Source organism: Rhamphochromis longiceps, linkage group LG14 (assembly GCF_057381845.1).
Source record: "Rhamphochromis longiceps isolate RC_006_pf linkage group LG14, R_longiceps_female_GT1.1, whole genome shotgun sequence".
Taxonomy (NCBI): Eukaryota; Metazoa; Chordata; class Actinopteri; order Cichliformes; family Cichlidae; genus Rhamphochromis; species Rhamphochromis longiceps.
The window spans coordinates 42,233,304-42,248,512 of record NC_140570.1 but is presented as its reverse complement, the minus strand read 5'-3'; the positions used below and the strand labels follow the sequence as shown (position 1 = coordinate 42,248,512).

Sequence of the window (15,209 nt, the reverse complement as noted above, 5' to 3'; positions counted from 1 at the left end):
ATTAAAAGTTGTTGTTTTTGTGGCTCGAAAAATTAAAGAATGTATGTTTAATAATTCAACAAGACCCACACCTTCAACACATGTACATCCAAATTTTGGAACAGGCTCAACATTGCTGTTGTTCAATAGTTTTTATCCGTTTGAAAAAGTCATTTTACGGCTTTAATGTTTCCAGCTGATAAGGAGAATGAGTGCGTTTCAAATGAGCGTCCGAAGGCTTTAAACATCTGCTTAGTCTGTAACGACAGTATCAAACTACAGAGCATTGTTTTTACTAAAATTCAACATTTTCAGATGAAAATTTGGCTACTTTTTTTTTTTACTGTAACACCCACCTCAACGCCGTTGTTAGGATACTCTTGGTGATCACATTTTTTCATATTTATGCTTCTGGCACTGAGGGTATCTAATACGCATGTTGTCGCTGTGTTTTGTACTACCAGCTGTGAGGGCTCTGCTTTTGCTTTGAGCAGTCTGTTTTTATTTTGTCTCGTGAGTGTGTGTTTTTCAAACGAGATCCTCGTCAGTTTGATTTTGTTACCACAAACTTTGTGTGAAGTTCACAACAGAGGTAAAGAGATTTAAACACCCCAGTTTAAGGAGGCAGGCAGGGGTTGGACCACCTGCACAGGACAGGTGAAGCGGAGAGTGTCCGGGGAGATGTGCAGCAGAAGCAGAGGGAACATTTTACTAGATGATAAATGGCAGATTTAGATGATTAAGGATTTGTTGACAAGATTAAAAGACACGTCCGTCAGAGTTCAACAACATTACAGTTTGATTAAATAAAACTTTTTTAAACTACACAAGGGTCATTTTCTCCTCTGATAGTAATCATATTAAACATGTCAAGAAAGAAAGAGTATAAAGAAAATAGTAAATGTGTGTCTAATTAAACTCTTCCTGTGAGCCTTACATCATCCTTTAATATGTTTGGTGTTACAAACTTGAAGAAGCACAGAAAAGATCATCAGACATTAATCTAATCAGTTTTCAGCCTTCATTCGTATTGAAAAGTTGAAATCTTCCCTGCTAGACCCAAGTGCAGCGTTTAACACCGTCGGCCATAACATTTTATTACAGCTATTATTAAATGGAGAGTGCTCTTCACACACTGAGGTTAATTATGAAGCTCCACAGGCTTCTGTGCAAAGACCAGTTCTGTTTACATTATACGTGCTTTAGAAGGCATAGCATAGCACAGGTCAGCTCAGCAACATCTCGACTTTGGCTTGTTTTTTCTGGTTAACGTAATTTAGAATTAAAGTTTAGTGTTCTTAGCATTTAGGATGGCCGTGGCGAGTAACTCAAGTGCTGTAAACATTTCATCAAAAGTTATCTGAGTTGGAAGGGTGGCTGTTAATAAGCCATTCTTAAGGAAGGAGAACAGAGAAAAATAAGGCTGAGGTGTGCCAAATTACACAAGAAATTGACTGGAAAAAGAAATCAGCTGTAATATGTCTTATGGAGTAATGAATCCAAATTTGAAATATGCATGGAAGAGGTCCGAAGAGAGATACAACAGTGAATGTCTATAGCCGTCTTTAACACAGCGTGGATACTCTACCGTGCTTTGAGGCTGGATTTCAGCCAGTGTTGTTGGAGCTCTTATCCAAATTAATCAAATTATGAATGTAGAAAAGTTCCACCAGATTTTGATCGACCATGTAATACCAAGTAATGTCTGATTGGCAGCAACTTTCAGTACGACAATGATCGCAAACATACTGCCATTGTAGTCAAAGTATGCCTGGATGAAACAACGCATCAGTCATGGATTGATCTCTCCAGGGTTCGAACCTCAAGATAATCGAAGCAGTGTGGGATCATCTTGACAGAAAACAAAACAAAAGGCATCCAGCATCCAAAGAAGAGTCTCGGATGTCTTTCAAGAAGCCTGCAGAACTAAGAAATTACAAGAAAGCTTACCTATTAGAGTTTAAGCTGCGTTGAAGAATGAAAGGCAGCTTTAACTGAACAAAAGGGTAAAAAAATCCCACATTGACGGCTAACTCAAGAGACAAAAAGCATTAGAACTCAAGTCATTACCGTACTTAAGGATAAATAAGTTAATTAATTACATTAATGCATAAGCAGAAAATAACCTACAGTAACTGCTTTGCGATATGGAAGTGCAAAAGACAACTGAAAGGGAGGATAGTTTCTATTAAGGGACAGAGGAACGATAAGAAACGATAAGAAATCAAGGAGTGTGGTGTAGATAAGTGAGGAAATCCGATCATTACTACAAATTTAGTTGAAATTTAAATATTTTAACTATGGTGTGTGAGGTGGGCCCCTGGGTGCCTCCTGTGAGGGCTGTCTGTTTTCCACATTCTGCAACGGTAAAATACGACTTAGAGGCGGATATTTGTTTTACCAAATGGACAATTGCTGTTGACAAAACTCGCCTCATGGTTGACTCTGAGAAAAAAACTCTTTCCCACAGAGGGGAATAAACGTATTCGAATATGAGCTTTTTTCCACTAAGGCTTATTTTATGGGGAGATGTACGAAATTATTTACCGGGTTACAAGCAATGATAATATCGGCTGTTGACTCCTCATTTTCATTTTCTGTCTATTGAGAAAACCCAGTGTAAAAGTAGCTAAAAGTAATGAAGAAAAAAACTTTGGTCTGACAAGGAGCAGGCTGCGCAAAACCTACCTTATAGATGTTTTAATAATAATAATATTGTTTTGGGGGGCGCGTTATAGGTTATAAGCATTGAGAAAAAACTGATATCTGATATCTCACTCCTCCTTGACCCGCGGTGTGTGTGTGTGTGTGTGTGTGTGTGTGTGTGTGTGTGTGTGTGTGTGTGTGTGTGTGTGTGTGTGTGTGTGTGAAACAAGATCGCCTGTCACGGCAATTATGGTTTGTTTTTTCAGTCCCTTGTAAAAGGGATTCTCAAAAGGAAAAGTAGTATTCAAAGAAAAGTATTCACTAAGGGATATTTATTCATTTTTACACATACGGGGTAGGCAGCCTGTAGGTTACAAGCGGATAGAAAGTTCTTCTTTTCATCACAAGCTATGGTGTAGCCTAAAAATGCAATTTGTTGCTAGGCAGATCATCTTAAAGGTTTTTTTTACTGCGTCTGTATTATAGGAAAATAAAATACTATTGAAATCTCTACAGGAAGTCACTCTTTATTCCCATTAAGAAATACAGAGAAAATCGTCATAATATTGAAACAGAATTCAGACTATGAGTTTGCGGAAAACTAGCTGCCGCTCTGTCTCTCTATACAGCACAAAATCAGCTGCTGCATCACCGCTGTGCTTCAGGAACCAAACCCCTCCCCTCATGTTTATGGAACATGACGCATCAGGTCTGAAAATGACTAGACAATTCCGGAGTATTTCCGGAAGTGTCATAAGGTCCGGATCGAGGCCTTCCTTAGTAAATATGCTGTATTTGAATATGGCATATTCAAAGCCTTCTTCTTTGGGAGAGCAGATCTCATCGGACACAGGAGAGCTGCTGGGCTGCAGAATGAAATCCATCTTGTGTGTCTGAGGCTTAGAAATTGTGAACTCCTCCTCTCTGCTTTTATTCTCCTCCCTCTAAAAACTTTTTTCTTTTTTTTTCCCAACAACAGATGGCGCGCTTCCGGAGGTTTACCCCCCCTCCCTTCTCAGGATGCAATTCGACACGCTTAGCGACAGATGGCGCGCTTCCGGGGTTCGCCCCCCCTTCTCCGGATGTCGGGGGGTTCCCGCCCCCCCCTTCTCCGGATGCAATTCGTCACGGTCATTACTCGCTTCCGGGGGGGAGGGGCGAGGTCAAAAGGTCATGATTAGGGCCATCAATCACTTCGGATTAAATTTTGTCATAAACCGTATGGGAGTATCTCTCTACTTATTCATGATAACAACAATGACAATAATAGAGCTTTGGGTATCAGTGTTAAAAGAGTGCTACAAAGTGCAAAGAAACCATGGAAAGAGAAGACAAAGGATAGCTGAAGCTGCATAAAAGGAAGAGCCAAGCTATTTCACGCCTGAGAAGTTTTAAAATGAGACACTTGAGGCTGTGGGATCAGGTTGAACGGATTTTATTTAAAAAAAAACATCACAAGCACACATAAAACACACACCAAAACAGGACCCCTCTTGGAGAACTTGTCGTAAAAGTAAATTTTTAGTAACCATAAAAAATGAAGGTTTTGTACTAATTCAAAAAAGCTGAGCGCTTGGTGGTGAACTGAATCAAAGGCTAAATACTGTCAAGAAATTAGCATGCAATGAGGGACCTTATTAACCCCGCTAAGACAACTGCCACATCCTGTTGATGTCTTTTTGTGGATCTCATTTTCGAGCTCAGTGCATAACTTAAGGTATACCGTGCAGTTCTCTCACTGCCCCCTGCAGAGCTCAACTCGGCTGAATCAAACAGAATTAGTGATAAAACTGGGACGACACAAGGAACTTTCTATTTGACTGAAGTGGATGAAAAAAGTGGTGCTCTTAAAAGATGTTATAAACTTTGTTTCTGCACAAAGTAAAGTCAACTAAATGTGTGAGTGTGTGTGTGTTTGCACTTTTTTCAGGTCAGAACCAGTTCTAGCTAGAATAAAAGAAAACCACAAGAGGATTATCTTGCCGTCAATCGACAACATCAAGCACGATACCTTTGAGGTGGAGCGCTATGAGAACTCTGGCCATGGCTACAACTGGGAACTGTGGTGCATGTACATTAATCCACCCAAAGAGTGGTGGGAGGAGGGAGACATGTCTGCACCAATAAGGTATGCCAGCTTCTCCCATTTAAACGTGAACACAGATCTCACACTTCTGAGATGTATTTTTTTCCACTTCTTTAAGATTTTCAATAAAACTGCCACCAAGTTCTTTTTTTAGTTTTGGGGAAGATTAGGGGAAAACAAGAAAAAAAGCTCCTGATGGGAAACCAGACTTCATTAAAGCAATAAAAAAATTACAGCCTAAATTAGAGAGTGGTGAAAATAGGATTTTAATTATCTGATTATCACCCATATATTTGTGTTAAATTGGATTTCCTTCCATTCTTTAATTAAAAATAAGAATAAATTGCATGAGTATGCACAAAAATGTTTAGATTTACCCTCCACATAATAGGCTGAAATATAAAGTGTGAAACTTTGCATAGTGGAGATTTGGGTTGTAGAAAAGTACTCCAAAATAAACATCAGATAAAGCCACAAAAAAACACATTCTGGTGTTTGCAAACGCTCAGTGTCACATGATAGTGTGTTTTCCTGGCTGCAGGACGCCTGCCATGATTGGATGCTCCTTTGTGGCCAATCGGGACTACTTTGGAGAACTCGGTCTACTCGACTCAGGCATGGACGTCTACGGAGGGGAGAACATCGAACTAGGCATCAGGGTTTGTGTGTCACCCAGTTTCCTCTTGTTCCTGCTCCCTCTTTACCCCTGTAGGTTTTAAGTGGAGCAGTGGCCACCGTAGCGTGGCACCACTGATGAGGCCCCATTAAGAGTCCTGGAGGACCAGTCCTGTGTGAGCAGCTCACAGCAGGGCAATGGAGATAAATAGGTCACGTAGAGCAGAGCAGGAAGGTTGGAGTTTGTTTCTGTACATTTTGAGAGATTGGAGAGTCTTTTGTTTTTCTGCAAGGTTATTAGATTTTTCCTGAAAAAATAACGTCAAACATTTTCACAACCCGAGTGTGTTGGCTTTTATCCAGCAAGCTAAACAATCAAATATTTTTAGAAAGACAAAAACGGTTGCCTTGTCTTTGAGTTGACTTGGTCATAACTTGAATCTGAAATGGAAAGTTCTTATATCTTGTCATCAAAAATATCAAGATTCCCCCCAAAATTAAGTCTAGATAAGTAAACGTGTACAGATGCAATAAAACAGCTAAAATTCAGCTTCAACGCACCTATAAATATATTACAACTGCTGGAGATGAAGTATTAGCAAAGACATGAATCTAGCCCACAATGTCACATCTCAAGAACCACATTTCTTTCTGTTCCTCTTTTACTACAAAGCAGTGGGACACATATCCAGAGTTGCCCTGCGACAACAACATTTCTACATTTCACTACAACCCTTACAAGAGGATTGTTTGGATGTGTCCAGGGAGAAGGCCCTCATTCAGAGAAACTCTTTCATAACAAGCACTTGAATCAATGACTGTTTGGGTTTTAACAGGATTCTTGGGATAATGAATGTTAAGCGGTAGATATCAGCACCTCTATGGGGCAATTTTGCATGGTTGTTGTCCAACATCTTTTACATGAAATCATAGTACTGCTTATTTATCTTAGAGTGTGGCAGAGAGCAGTAAAATGTTTTTTTTTGGCATACCCTCTGTTGGTTAGCACCCGTGTCCTTGGGTAACAGAAACACATAGGTTATCTTTAAAACCTATGTGCCCATTTTCTGTTTGTAGTGCTCCTTATCTGTGGATGGAACATGTTTCATATTGTTCCCAGTGTGAAGAAAGACTGACGGACCTACTTTTTATCCAGTAGGAATGTTTGTCAGGAGTGAAATAGGTTGCATCTGTGCAATTGTTTGGCGACCTGTCAGTTTGAAGTTTCTGTTACGCTCACATCACTTTGACGTGGGTTCAGATAGCTTGGATATCCATGTCTTCATTATGTTCACAGCAGAAGGCTCGTGGGTTGGACACACTCAGCAGATACTTTATTAGATACACCTTGTCAGTATTAGGTTGGACACTCTTTTGCCTTCAGAGCTGTTTTAATTCTTCATGGCATAGATTCAACAAAGTACTGGAAACATTCCTCAAAGATTGATCGTGGCATGATGGCCTCATGCAGTTGATGCAGATTTGTCAGCTGTGCATTCACGATGGGAATCTCCCATTGCGTCATATACCAAAGGTGATCTATCTGATTGAGATCCCCTGACTGTGGAGACTTTCCTGTTAGCTCACAAGAGTAGCACCTGATATGGTCCTCTGCTGCTCTAGCCCAAATTCTTCAAGGTTCACGGTTCAAAGTAATGCAAAAGTGGTTTTTAAGAAGAAGTTATCTGTTTTACTGTTGCCTTCTTGTCAGCTCAAAGCAGTCTCTGGTCGGGTCTGGTATCAACAAGATATTTTCACCCAGAGAACTGTCTCTCATTGGATATTTCCTCTTTTTTGGACCATCCCTTGGGATAACCCTAGAGATGGTAATACAGAAATATCCTAGTAGATCAGGAGTTTCCAAAATACTCAGACCAGTCCTTCTGTCAACAACAACCATGCCTAACGTGTCTTAAATCTTCTTTCTTTTCCATTTTGATGCTCAGTTCTTCTGTGAGTACCCTGCCGAGATCCACTTTCTGGGTAAATTATTCATTATGAGAGCAGTTAATCTCCTTTTGAAGCTTGTGGATGTGCACAACAATTCTACCTAACAGTGAGAGGTCAATTCAGGGTCCAGTGGTTTGATCTCACTCACAGTCCTGCATGAATGAATTCACAGCACCATGTCCTGTTCTCATCTGTTCTTCAAGGGGTTTTCCTCTGAAGCCTCTGTGTTTGTTTAAGGGCTGTGTTTTTCTGTGGCTGGGATAGTTCCTAATTGGTCAGTTGCTGGCTTTGCACATTTGTTCTCCAAACCTGCAGAGGATACCTCAGTCTTGACCTGCTGATTTTGATGGCTATCATTGTGAATGAAGTAAGGATTACAGCTAGGTCATTGGATTCCACCACTGATCAACTTAGAGATTGTAGCTACATGATGCCCTTATTTGGGCATGTCCATTTTTCCTGAGGTTGTGTAGAAGCTTTTGGAAAAAGGGATGAGTACCACTGGCTGTTTCCAGAGAGGATCCTGGGAGGAAGTTATCTTGTTCAGCTTCCTATTTCTTCAATAGCAAGTCTGCTAGGTCAAAAAGCTCTTTTTTAAAGTTTTGCATTAAGAGCTGTTTCAGTAGCTCTAGATGCACCATAACATTGTTCTAGCCATTCTGATATCATTTTCAGCTCAGCTGCTGGGTGGTTTGTATGAGGAGATAATTGATTCAACCTTCATGCTCTGAGGTTTCTTTTCTAAACCACTTCACAAGCAGGTGAAGCTCTTCTGCTGCAGTTAATTCTTAAACCTTTAGCACCAAAAATGAATGATGTCCAGTAGTTCTCCACTTTATCATTATACTTTCTTTGACCTCTGTTAATGAGAAGCAACAAAAGGAACGAATCTTGGTCAGGAAGAAGAAATACTCTTGTACACATTTAAGGCTATTCATCATCTCTCTCCTCCATATCTCTCTGATCTGGTTCAGATCACTGCCCCATCTCGATGTCTTAGATCTTCTTCTTCCCTTTCTCTCTCCGTCCCTTCCCCCCGTCTTGCCACCATGGGGAGCAGGGCTTTCAGCTGCTCTGCTCCACGACTCTGGAATTCCCTACCTCCTGATTTAAGAAATATCTCTTCCATCTCTCTCTTTAAGTCCCAACTCAAAACTCACTTGTTGTCTTATGCTTTTATGATTGTGTAAACTGCTTGCTTTTATGCTTCTTTTTTTATTCTGTTGTTGTGTAGCTCTTGGGGCTATGCTAGCATTCATGTCTTATTGTTCTGGCCCGCTGTCCTACATCAAAGCTGGGAAATAGCATGGTGAACTGTAGAAGATGTTTTGGCCACATCTTCAAGCATGACTTGTGCTTCTGACCGTCTCTTCTTGTTGATCTTTAATGACATGCCTGGAATCATCATGGTGTATTCGCTGACTGGGAGAGTGCTCTGGATGATACGTTGTCACAGCAAACAATATAAGTAAAAAAACATGCATTTATGTATGTATACTCACAGTTGGAGCTTAAAAGTTAACCCAGTGCTGAAGTGCCGAAAACCTCAGCTCCTCTTGATGCCCCTTAAGGTTGGCTAGAAAAAAATGAATAAAAGCAACAATTAGATATTTTTTATATAACAGAAAACAAGAAGAAAAACCGAGAAGGACTTCTAAATGTACAGATTTAGCTTTCATTAGTTCCAGCACAAAGAAAACACGTCCTTCCAGGTGCTCTATGCTCCAGCTGTTAGCTGTAATTGACTTTATAAATCAGGACATCGCGGCGACTGTGCATCTGCCTATTTATATTTCCTGCTGCCCAGCAGCCAGCAGTATATTATTGTGAGCTTTAATTCATACTCCTACTACCCACAGGTGTGGCTGTGTGGAGGCAGTATGGAGGTGCTGCCTTGCTCCAGAGTGGCTCATATTGCACGAATGAAGAAACCTTACCACAGTAACATAGCTTTCCACACACGCCTTAATGCCCTGCGTGTGGCAGAGGTCTGGATGGATGAGTACAAGTCCAATGTCTACCTGGCCTGGAACATCCCCATGGAGGTGAGAACGGCATTTTTCTGCACCAAGACCTCTCTTAGAGAGGATGCTGTCAGTCATGCTTGTCTGTTTGTGACTATCAGATGTCCATGTTCAGAGCCAAACAGTTTTTCTTTTGGTTCCACAATTTATGTAGAGACTTTAGGCATAATAACTTCCTTTGCTCTTGCAGAACCACGGTATTGATTACGGAGACATATCACAGAGGGTTGCACTGAGGAAGAGTCTGCAATGTAAGAGCTTTCACTGGTACCTAGACAACGTTTACCCAGAGATGAGGAGGTACAACGATACGCTGTTCTACGGTGAGGTGAGCCATGAAGGACAAAGACACAGGAAAAAGTAAGTTTGTAGATGTAAGATCTGATGTACAAATTAAACCACTGAAATTAAATAAATGATACTTACACAAAGTCCTAAGAAACTTGTATCTCCTCCACAGACCAAAATATAACAAGAAAGCAGGGACTCAGACAGCATGTACATCCACATCTTCTCAGCTGTTAATAGAAAATAAATGAGATTTAGAACTTTGTCTGATCCACACTGACACATCCTTGTTTTTAGCCTTTATACATTTTTAATCGGTAATTATTTTGGGGAATATTCATATTTTATGAATTAAGTCTGACTCTTTTTTTTTGTGTATTTAAGGTCCGCAATTCTAAAGCAAGCCACCTGTGTATGGATCAGGGTGTGAAGGAGAACCACACAGCCACCCTGCACCCATGCCATGGGTGGGGTCCTCAGGTACAACACTCTTCCTCACCACCATACTAAAGAGTATACTCCATCTTTTTCCAGTTGCTTTGCTTTCTCATGAAAACATACAGTGAGCTTCTCCGGTGATGTGATTTGCAGCTGTGTCTCAATCACAGGCTCAGCTGAAATCCTCCAAGGAGCGAGTTCTGCTGTCAGAATAAAATTGTGTCTTGCACTTTTTGTGTTGAAGCCCTGAGTCAGCCAGTGTCAGCTCTTCATCCCTTCAGCCCTAAGGGCCTCTCTTTTTAGCTCACAGTGGTAAACAGGTGCTTTAGGCAGAAAGTCAAGGCTTCAGTGGTAAAATGCTAAAGGAGCTAAAATTTCAATTCAATTCTGGAAAAATGAGTGCCGCTGATAGGTTTGTAGCTTGAACCCATCCGCTGGAACGTTAAAGGCAATATAATTACACTGCAAAGCAAGACACGAAGTAGGCAAGCTTCATGTTACTCGTGCACGGGAGAGAACCGGACAATCGCCGTTCCTTCGCTTGGCCCCAGTTGCTCTCGTCCGTCCTCCCGTACCACTGTCCTTTTATTGAGGTTACATGAATATGCATAAGTTCGTTAACATATGACGTCTACATACACACAAAGAGTAATAAATTCAAATTCAAATTTTATTTGTCACATACACAGTCATACACAGTACGATATGTAGTGAAATGCTTGGACAACTGCTCGTGACCTAAAGAAAACAAAAAAGGAAAGGCTATGAATAAGGTAGGAAATAAATATGAAAAATTAAAAAGGGGTAAATTTAACTAGGAAGGAATAAAATATAAATTAAGGTTAAAAATGAAATAACTGTACAACACAAATTAGAATGAAGGGTAAATTTAACTGGGAAGAATAAGATAAAATATATAAATTAAAGTTGAAAATAAAATAACTGTACAACAAAATACACCAATACACAGTATAGAACTATATAAGAATGTATGAAGAAATCTAAATATAAATAAATATATACACAATAACAGCAGCTGTACAAGTATTAACCGGAAATGAAGAATATAGTGACCAGTGTTGTGCAAAAACAAAGTCCAGAAAGTCCAGTGTGTGTGTAAGAACTGTATGTGTGGGTCAGTACTGTGTGGTGGTGTGATTGAGAGACCGTATCGCCTGCGGGAAGAAGCTCCTCCTCAGTCTCTCTGTGTTGGTCTTCAGGGAGCGGAATCGCTTTCCTGACCTCAACAGAGAGAACAGTCTGTTGTTGGGATGGCTGAGGTCCTTCACGATCTTCCTGGCCTTGGTCCAGCACCGCCTGCTGTAGATTGAGTGCAGGTCAGGGAGCTCGGAGCGGATGGTGCGCTCAGCTGACCGCACAACCCTCTGTAGAGCTCGTCTGTCCTGCATGGTGCTGTTCCCGAACCAGGTTAAGATGTTTCCCGCCAGGATGCTCTCTATGGTGCACGAGTAAAAGTTCCTGAGCACTTTGGAGGGCAGTTGGAAGTCTCTCAAGCGTCTGAGGTGGTAGAGACGCTGACGGGCCTTTTTCACCACGGTGTTGATGTGACAGGACCATGACAGGTCCTGCGTGATGTGAACTCCGAGGTATTTGAAGCTGTCCACTCTCTCCACTGGGCACTCGTTGATGACGGGGGTCTGGTAGTTCCTCTCCTGCTTAGTGCTGAAGTCCACTATCAGCTCCTTTGTCTTACTGACGTTTAGAAGGAGGTTGTTCCTCTGGCACCAGTTCTCCAGATTCCTAATCTCCTTCAGGTAGGCCGTCTCGTTGTTATCAGAGATCAGGCCCACCACGACGGTGTCGTCAGCAAACTTGATGATGGTGGTGGAGCTGGTAGTGGCCACACAGTCATATGTGTACAAAGAGTACAGCAGGGGGCTCAGAACACACCCCTGGGGGGCTCCAGTGCTGAGAGTGGTGGAGGCTGAGACATGTCCGCCCATCCTTACTGCGTGCGTGTGTGTGTGTGTGTGTGTGTGTGTGTGTGTGTGTGTGTCTGTGTGTGTGTGTGTGTGTGTGTGGACTGCTGATCAAAGGGTCAAACATCCTTGGTCAGGAAGAGGGTAGCCTCCCCCTCACCCTAGATGGTTCATCCTAGATAACACGGTGAGGAAGTCCTGCAGTTCATCTAAACAAAGACTAGACTAGAACAGACGCAACTACGTTAATCCTACCATAAAACAATAAAACACGGTATGACCTCTCATGCTCCCAAAGTGCTGTCTAATACACACACAGTTTGCAGACTATCAAGGATCAAAACCTCTACCAATCTACAATTAATTACAAAACTCTAAGCATATATAAGTAAATATTTCTAAGCATAAATGACAATCAACAATACAAATCTAACAGCCGCATCACACTTTCTTCACAAGACATGCTTCAGTTGCATTTTTTAAAGTTATCCTTTTGATGGAACAAAAAGTCTTCAGTTTTTATTAGACCACCAGTTTTTCACACTTGCACTTCCACGGAGATAAAAGCGACCCCATGGTGTCTTAGCGTGGGTTCTCTCCAGGTAGTCCGGCTTCCTCCCACAGTCCGATGACATGCACGTTAGGTTAAATGGTGACTGGCTGTAGGTGTGTATGCAAAACAGATAAAGCACATAAGTGCATAAAATAAAGTGCGATATGAATATCTGTGAAAAGATGAATGTAACTTGTAGTGGTCAAAGATACTAGAAAAACATTTTAATAAATACTCTGTTCTTAAGAAGAAGCAGTGACATCTAGGGACCACAAGTGGGATTTTTTAAGATTTTGAGTCCAAACGCTGTTAAATCACCTAACTTTTGTATGATGTACTGCAAACAGGATGCAGTTACTCTGCAAAAAGACCCAAACTGGGCTGACTGGGTGGTTGATGGAAAGCTTTATCTTTATATCTTTTGCAAGGCATTGCAACCACTATTCATGCTTTGTTAGGAACAGAATGCGATATAAACAATTTCCCAATCAGTCTTTATCGTCAGCACACTCAAAGCCTCAGAGCTAGATGCAACCAAAGGAACTGTTTTATCTGCACTGCTAAAGTGGAAATTACTATTAATCTGAACGAAAAAGCTGAAGTGAAAGACACAAAGGTTAGAAAACAGAGCGGGAAGAATCTGACTCACTTCTGCTTTTTCTTTCTGTCAAGTTGAGAAAACTGCAGAATTTGGTGTATATAAAATGTTAGGGCTATATGTGGGTTAGAACTCTGCTGAAACAACACTGTGATTAGCAGTGATGTACAGGAAAATCTTTGTGTTTAGCACTCAGTGAAGAACAAAGACATGTTTTGCCTCTCAGCAGTATTGGGAACAACACCATCCTCTTGTTCAAAGCAGCAAAAAAAAAAACCCAACAGCTTGCATAATCAAGGAAAATTCCTGCCAGGTTACCTTCAACTTGTACATCATCACATACTTATTTCATCGTTAGCTAATAAAGAGAAGAGTATTCACTCAGCCAGTTCAGTAACTTTCCGTTTACTGTATGTGTGACGTATCTGTTTTCCTCTTAGTTAGGACGCTACACTAAAGAAGGTCAGCTGTTTCTGGGACCCCTAGGCAGCACTGGTGAGGACACTCGTTGTGTGGTGTACGATCAGATGAGCAACTTTCCTCAGCTCCTCAATTGTGAAAAGGTGACCAACGTGAAACAGAAGACATGGCATTTCTCTCAGGTCAGAAGTGTAAAGAAATCTCTTTTTCAATGATATAACTGAGTGTTTATAAGAGAAACTAAAATTTACTGGCATAGAGTTGAGAGGAAAAGTATCTATATGTCAGATTTTAAAAGGGACCTATTGAGCTCATGTCTGGGTCCATTCTTTTTTCTCTTGGACTCTAATATGAGAGTAGCTTTGCATGAATCTTCATTTCTCTCATACTCAGCATTGCTGCAGCCCCGTAGTTCATGCTTTATCTGACAGAACCGCCTTTATATTCCGAATACCTCCGTTGAAGCCACCTTTCTTTGTGTTAAAACCCTCACAAACAGAAGGTTTTAACACCGGGGCCAGTAGGACTTCACAGATAGATCTGTCTGTTTGTGATGACTATATTAGGATATCATCTCTGCTATTACTGAAATCAAAGCAGTCTGGTTAACGGGGATTATTTGCACATAAATTGAGACTTTGGCTATGATTAATATGAACAATAACTGTTGTAAAATTATATTTATGCTAGAAAATAAGGGGTCCTCTTAAGACAACTAAACCCAGACTGCTTAAAGGGTAACAAGCGACTCAATATACCTTTTACTTTGGCATTGATTCTCTTTTTCTTTTAATGTGAAAAACCTTTTGTAAGTCAATTTTCTGTTGGTCTTTTAGTTCTGTTTGGGTAACCTTTAAAAACTAAAGAGTTACAGCCTGTAGCACGGGAAGAGGAGAGCTTGAACAGTGATGCTGCAGACCTTCTGCCACATCGATTCTTTGTCACACAGCAGGACAAGCAGTGAAGAGTCCTGCAGACGTAGAAGTCTTAGGGAAATAGGGAGACCTTACTTATTTTATATAGATGTAAGGTAAAAAGTTAGTGCCATTTGTTTAAGAAAGAGGTTGCAACAGTTCACATAAGGCCCGGTCTGGTTACATACTGTTCTGTCACCATCACGCATTGTTCACAGACCATCTGTGAAATCTGTTAAAACCAAAGTATTGTATCTCCTTCTGCCTTGCAGAACGAATCGATCATAAATCGGGCTACTGGACGCTGTCTGGAGGTGGTGCCGGCTAATGTTTACTCCGGCCACCTGCTGGTCCTGCAGCCCTGCTCGGGGCAGAGGTGGACCATCAAGAACACTATGAAGCAGTGATCGCCTGGCCAGTTTCATTGGGACCAATTACAAAGGCTATTTCCAAGAGCTGTCACCTGACGTTACCTTGGCCAGTGGACAATCAATGATGCGGGGGCTCCTTAGCTTTTGAAATAAGACTCAAAAATAGATGGCTTTAAGGAGACGAGTGATGAGGTGGTTTGGAAACAATTGATGTTTTTTTGTTTTTGTTAGTTTTTTTTTAAAAACATGGACATTCAACGTGGTGAAAGTTTAGCATGAGGACCATTTCTCTATATGAATTTTACAAACTTTCAATGTGATGTTGCCATAATTCCTGTGTGCCACTTCTTTACAGTGTTTAAGTTTTAGTAGACATTTAATCGACCA

General features: G+C 41.0%; 1 protein-coding gene and 1 long non-coding RNA gene across 3 annotated transcripts; one reads left to right on the top strand and one right to left on the bottom strand.

The window, feature by feature from the left end:
- The first annotated feature begins 2,785 nt into the window (after positions 1-2,785).
- Positions 2,786-15,209, top strand: LOC146654877 (polypeptide N-acetylgalactosaminyltransferase 17-like). Of its 2 annotated transcripts, XR_014907354.1 has the most exons (7): positions 2,786-4,753; positions 5,253-5,370; positions 9,136-9,321; positions 9,491-9,660; positions 9,973-10,068; positions 13,558-13,719; positions 14,724-15,209. XR_014907354.1 is itself a non-coding variant. In XM_085381017.1 (5 exons), exons 1-5 carry the CDS (start codon positions 4,521-4,523, stop codon positions 10,016-10,018), a joined length of 753 nt encoding a protein of 250 aa, XP_085237143.1. In that variant the 5' UTR covers positions 2,786-4,520; the 3' UTR covers positions 10,019-10,786. The 2 variants fall into 2 exon arrangements, 1 of the variants encoding a protein (XP_085237143.1); XM_085381017.1 differs by lacking the exons at positions 13,558-13,719; positions 14,724-15,209 and having other exon boundaries at positions 9,973-10,786.
- Positions 8,280-10,029, bottom strand: LOC146654878 (uncharacterized). Its single transcript, XR_014907361.1, has 2 exons — positions 9,727-10,029; positions 8,280-8,852 (listed from the first exon to the last, which is right to left on the bottom strand). It is a non-coding gene; the product is annotated as an uncharacterized LOC146654878 (long non-coding RNA).

What these genes read in the sequence shown, in the direction of transcription:
- LOC146654877 (XM_085381017.1), top strand. Translation starts at nt 4,521, where the DNA reads ATGTGTGAGTGTGTGTGTGTTTGCACTTTTTTCAGGTCAGAACCAGTT. An exon ending in GACATGTCTGCACCAATAAG is followed by an intron (nt 4,754 to 5,252) that starts GTATGCCAGCTT and finishes TCCTGGCTGCAG; the next exon opens with GACGCCTGCCATGATTGGAT. An exon ending in CCTGGAACATCCCCATGGAG is followed by an intron (nt 9,322 to 9,490) that starts GTGAGAACGGCA and finishes TTGCTCTTGCAG; the next exon opens with AACCACGGTATTGATTACGG.